This window comes from Macrobrachium rosenbergii, chromosome 51 (assembly GCF_040412425.1).
Source record: "Macrobrachium rosenbergii isolate ZJJX-2024 chromosome 51, ASM4041242v1, whole genome shotgun sequence".
NCBI lineage: Eukaryota > Metazoa > Arthropoda > Malacostraca > Decapoda > Palaemonidae > Macrobrachium > Macrobrachium rosenbergii.
The window spans coordinates 7,594,098-7,600,097 of NC_089791.1; the positions used below are offsets into that span (position 1 = coordinate 7,594,098).

The following is a 6,000-nucleotide window of genomic DNA, read 5'->3' on the forward strand; positions in this document are numbered from 1 at the left end:
TACTGACACCATTATGGTGCTCGATCCGGGGGTAGTAACCCTGGCATTGTGGATAGCTTTTTCTCTGGTATATTTAGCAATAGTTATACCTAGAAATGTGTGCTATTGGAACCATTTCACTGGGTGATACAGGTCGAGCCCAGAAAACCCAACGTTTGTTGGAAAAACATATCTCGAATATAGTCTAGCCTACACTAGGGTATTCAGTACCATGTAGACATATATGGTAGCCTAGCCTACAATATAAAGTATACTCTATACATATACAATATAGTAATTATGAATATCAGCTAATTTTGGAGTTAATGCAGATTGACTTATGATAATTCAATACAAAGAGAAATTGAATAGGAAACAAGAATTAGCTTAGCCTACACTATAGTATATCGTATACATACATGGTAGCCTAGTCTACATTATACTGTACTCTATATTCACATATTAATATCGTATTGTGCAAACATCAACATAACAAATATTCATCTTTTCATTGGATATTTCAAATGTTATGCTTTACTTCACTGTATTCAATAATATTGTATATATTCGTATATTGCTTCTGTAATTGTGATCATAGCGATCATTGTTTTGGTTTGAAAATCAAGTACTCAGTAAGTTTATTTCGCTGTATTCAACTCAGTTTAGAGCGCTTTTCTTGCTTCTAGTTAGCATAAATGAATTTCTAGATACTTTATTTATATGGGGCAAGGTTATTTTTTTGTTATACAGTGTTTTTAGGTCAAAATATAACTTAAATACTTCTGGTTGTGAAATTAATTTAGCCATTTTTTCGTTAATAGATGACGTTGGCCGTTTGGGGGCATATTTGTTTTGTGTAAAAAAGATTGATTCTGTTTGCTATTTTCACTTTATTTCATCATAATATGAGCTTTACGTATTCATCTTTTATCGGTGTGAAAACAGCAGTAATATGTCTTCTTTCATGCCCAGTAGTTTTGATTCAAATACTTTCTCTCCAGTTTTATTTACAGTCGAGTCATCCATGTTGCCGTTGCACGATAATTTATAGCCATTAGCAGCTTGAACATTGTTTTCTCAGCTTCAACTACAACTTGCAGCTCAAATTTAGTAGTATGTTTCCTTGCCAATCTTTTATCCATAGCATATAAGGGTATAGTATAATGTAAAAATATATCAGTCATACTCTACTTAACGTCATTTGTAACATAACTCCGTTAATTTTTTACTACCGTACGATGGTTGAAATACAAGCAAAACAGCTGTTGTGATCCGATTTGCTTTTAAGAAAAACAACAGTTTCTCGTTCAGCTGTTTATGGCTGTACGCATTTATGTTTCTCGTTCAGTTGTTTATGGCTGTACTCATTTACACAAGAGTATATAACGTTACTAACAATACTTTTATCATTCTCTTTTACTTTCTAACTAGAAGATGGGATAAAGAGGTGGAGGAAAAGAAGTTGGTCTATTTTAATTTGGTCTCTCTCACTGCCTGATTGTACGCTGCTGCCTGCACCTGCATGAAATTTAAAAATATTTCATAAATATTGCCGTATCGCTATTAATTGCTTACCCCATTGCAAAATCGAATTATCGTAACTCGAGCACTACATGGGTACTTGAGTTTTATCACAAAAAGTGCATTTAATCATGAAAATGATAAGAAAATACAGTAATTAGTGTATATTTCTCAGTGAAAAATACCGCAAATGGGCAAATTTTCCCTGAATAATATGTAAATATGTTCCATAGAGAATTCTGCAAATAGGTGAGTTCGTGAATCGTGAGAACGTGAATACAGGGGGTTTACTGTATGTTTGATGTTTGAACTGTTAAAAGAGACAGTTATAAGCGTTTTTAGAGAGGTTTCTGTATTCGTGGCTGGGTATGGTACACATTCCCCGCGAATACCGAGGGATGACTGGTACCTTGGTATGCTCGGATCTTTAACATTCACTGATTTGATATTACTGCATTGTGTTGATTTATTCTTGAAGTCATTTGCATAATCTTTTGGAGAGCCAAGTGTAGAGGATGGGCTTTGGCTATCAGGTGGAGGATCAATTGGTGGGACAGGGGGAATAGAAGGACCTGGAGGGTTAGTTAATAACAGAATTAATTTTTCCTGTAGTTGTAGCCACACTCACAGAATTAGATGATTGGGTGTGCATGGGAAAAGAAACTATGGCCTTACAATTCCTTGGGAGGGAAGGTAAAAAGTCCCCATAGGACCAGAAATGCCCAGACTAGTGGTCATGTGCACATGACAGGCCTCGAAACCAAGCTAAGGACTTGGACAACCTGGCGACTTTTGTCCCTTTCAGAATGGGGTCAGCATAATCACCCTGCATGTGCGCTGGAAGAGGAGATAAGTCAGCAACCCGCCACATCCCCTAATATTGCATACCCACCAGACATCAAGCTTTTGTCCCTCGCAACAAGTAGGAGCCTTGTGGTATATCCCACCTCTTGGCTGGTTTCAAATACAATGCCAGAGAAGCACTAATTTACTAGCACCCTGCTGAAATGCAAGATAGAATACTTAGAAGTGTAGATTAAGGTAGGCAATAAAGAAGGGTATGGGTGTCAGGTGGGTCCACTAAGATAGTAGGGTTGGAGATTACCTATCTACTACCCACCCTAAATTAGGGCATCATGTTAAAGGTACAGCCATTTTCAAAGTCAATGGCATACCCATGTCGTCAACAAAAGAAGATGGAAACTGGACAGTTTTCAGGAGGAGAAGTGAAAGAGAAGCACAGTTCCCAATGTTTTGTTGAACCCACAGCAGAGGTAGTAGGCACCATTGCACATTCAATGCTGCAGCTGGTTCCCAAGCCCCCAACCTCACCAAAGAGTGGGATCAAGGGGTGTCCATTACTGTGTAAGATTTAGTCAGGTAAGGCACCTCATATCAACTATGCATCCCTCATAATACAGAAGCTCCACCTTAATAGTGGTTGTCAGAAAAATTTGATTTTTCTGTCTGGAGTCTCCAGTTGCAGCATTTCTAATTTCGTTAACAGCTGGCGGAAAGCTTCCTTGTATGTTCATTTCCATTGCACCCTCTTTTGTTATTCAAATCTTTGGAGCCTGCCTTGTCTGTGTGGAATGTCAGATTTAGAATCTTTGGAAGGAATCCATAACATTTATCCCAATGCTGTCTCAGTTATAATTCTCATCCCAAACTAACGTAGCATATTTGTCACCAGGGACCATTTCTGAGGTGGCTCAGTGCCTTTACCCAAATATGTATGGGACTGTGAAAGGTGTAGGAACCTGTGTCATATATAAAAGCTTGCTATTCTTTGCAATCTTCTGATACTGTAATCCATTTGAATTACCATGGCAAGGTTTCCTGTTTCCTGTAATTCATCTTTATTGTAGGGTTACTGTTGCTCTCGAAAACTTTCTTTACTACACAAATTCAAGTAGAACATTATAATTACTGTCTTCTATGTGTTGGCCTTCTTTGTGTTTGTTACAATTTCATAAGCATTCATTGTGTTGGCTAAAATTGTTCTAAGGCATTCTGGTTTTTTCCTGATGAATTGATACATACTAGACTTTCCATGTTTGACAGGTGAGAGGAGTGTTTGTTTCAGGTTCAAATGTAATTTTTATATTGCTGATACAGGTGTTTCCAATATACCTGGAGGTTTTAAACTAACAGGTGATTCTTCATTGTCTACACTCTCTTGATGTATGCAGAAATGTATGTGTGCAGTATGAGCCTGTGCTGTCAAGGTGGCTTGCCATTACCCGTGCCAGACTCCGACTGTTTTTTTTCTAGCTAAACATTTTCTTGAACTACGGAAGTGTTTTTAATATATTAACATTGGCATTTACAGTTGATTCAAGCAGCATTGTTCATAAATCTTATTCTGTGAACTTGTATTGATTTCCAGGTGTTAGCCAAAACTTATGAATCCGTGGATTTCCATGTGTTAGCCAAAACTTATAAATCCGTGGTTGCTTTCCACAAAATGGATTACTGGCCATTTGTTAAATAATGTTTTGATGTATTTTTTACAGTGTGAATTTGACTTGAAAATTTGTAGTCAGTAGCTATATCATTCTCATTAGCATTTGTTTGATACCATATTGTAACAAACTTCAACGCTGCATTATTTCTTTTTGGTCACTGTAGAAATTTTGAACTTGCAGATAGCTGAAATAAGATAAAAAATAATGTGTATTTTATGCATTTTTTACTCTTTATACCATGAAATAAAATGTCATTTATGAACTGCTATAGTGGAAAAATAACTTATACCAGTAAAATTTGTTGTGATAGCTTCATGATCTGTGCTCTTCCTTTGGACTAAACCTTTCAGGTCTCATAGACTACAACTTCCTATGCTTCCGAAATGCAATCCAAGAGGTGTTTGATGTCAGAACAAATCAGTTACAGCAAATGAACTGCAGTTCTTCTCCCCATCTTCAAACAAACCATGTAAATGGTCCTACATCCTAGTATAAATTTTATTGTTAGTTATTGTTCATCGCTGGTCATCTTCGCTCATATGTACTATATTTACTTAGGCTGTGCTCAAGACTTGCTTCTCTAACCTTTTTGGCTGTCTAGAAATGCCAGAGGTTTTGAAGATTGTACATGAAATTATTATTTAGGCTCAGTTCCTCCTTTTTAATCTGTTATGGATGTATATATATATATTAAGAGTGTATGTGTAATTCAACAGCATTTCTTAAATATTTGTTTTTATGTTACATCAGGGTAAGTAAATATTGCTAAATAGTTTTTGAAAAATTTAGCTTATTCAACTAAAATTTATAGTACATTTCATGTTCTTCATGTTGTTTAACATATACAAACTGCTGTGCCTAAGGACCATTATTTATACAGTTTGAATATTTCTAAGTTACTAAGTTGTAGATATACAAAGCATCATTCATGTACAACCTGTGAAGCAAATTTCTTTGTAAACTAGTATTGTGAGTTTGACTAATTATAATACATAAACAGTATATATATATGGTTTTTCAGTAGTTTGCAGAAATAAAATTTAAGATATTTTTTCAGCATTTTTAGTTACTGTGATTGACATAAATAATTATATAATTAGATTGAGCTACCCACCCTTAATTTGGCATTTAAAGTAAAAGAGGGCTCCAAAAATGTTATTTTGTTGAAGTACACAGCAAAAAGTGTTATAATAATTGCCAAGAAGTAATTATCACAGTAAGTTCAAATATAGTCTTTACAAAACAGGATATCCCAGTTATGGAGAATTGGGTTTTATTTTTTTTAATGTGTACAAAACAGTATCCAACTCTGTAACTGCACATTTTGAATGCTTAGAAACTTTCAGGTAAGTTCACAAATGGTCTGTTTAAAAAAAAAAAAGGGGGTCTTCAAATTTAAGTTTGTCAAAATCAAAGTGACCAGGTAGCCTGTGGACTCCTTGAAGTCTATAGATCTTTTTTCCTAATGGGCTACTTTTATATTTTTACCAGTAAACATATTTCAGATCAAAATGAAAAATATATTTTTCGTAAGTATACAAAGGCTATTACAATATGGAAATAAGTCCTCTAATTAACAAACAATATTGTACCTTGCTAGTTGCATATCATTTTTGACTGTATTTTTGTTTTGATACTGGTTTATCTTCTTTCATCATTTTTAATCATTATTAAAAGGATCTAATTTAGAATATAATATGTTGAGACTTTAAGACCCATAAGAATAATTTTTGGGGACAAAACATTAACAATGGAAAGCATAAAAGCATTAAATGTAGATGAAAGTCCTGGAAGCTAATCGATTGACAGCATTTGCCGCATTCAAAAATTACATTGGTCTCTAAAACCATTAGCTGGCTCTGATGTCATCCAAGTTTGGTGGTTGATGCCCACTTGCTGCAAGCTCCCATCCTTCCCCATGCATTTTGGCCCAAAATTTCTTTCATAAGGTGTTCATATATGAGAGGAGAGGTTATTGAAGGAGAGGGAACATGTTACTGTGTCAACCACTGCCAGTGATTTGATGTTTAAA

At 35.2% G+C, this 6,000-nt stretch overlaps 1 protein-coding gene across 1 annotated transcript in view; it reads left to right on the forward strand.

Moving 5' to 3' along the window:
• RagC-D (Ras-related GTP binding C/D) overlaps positions 1 to 5,019 on the forward strand; it is a 264,323-nt gene extending 259,304 nt beyond the window's left edge. The window contains exon 8 of the mRNA XM_067094786.1: positions 4,319 to 5,019. Within this exon, the coding sequence (XP_066950887.1) occupies positions 4,319 to 4,458 (140 nt within the window). The 3' untranslated portion in view covers positions 4,459 to 5,019. The remainder of the gene's footprint in view (positions 1 to 4,318) is intronic.
• The last annotated feature ends 981 nt before the right edge of the window (positions 5,020 to 6,000 follow it).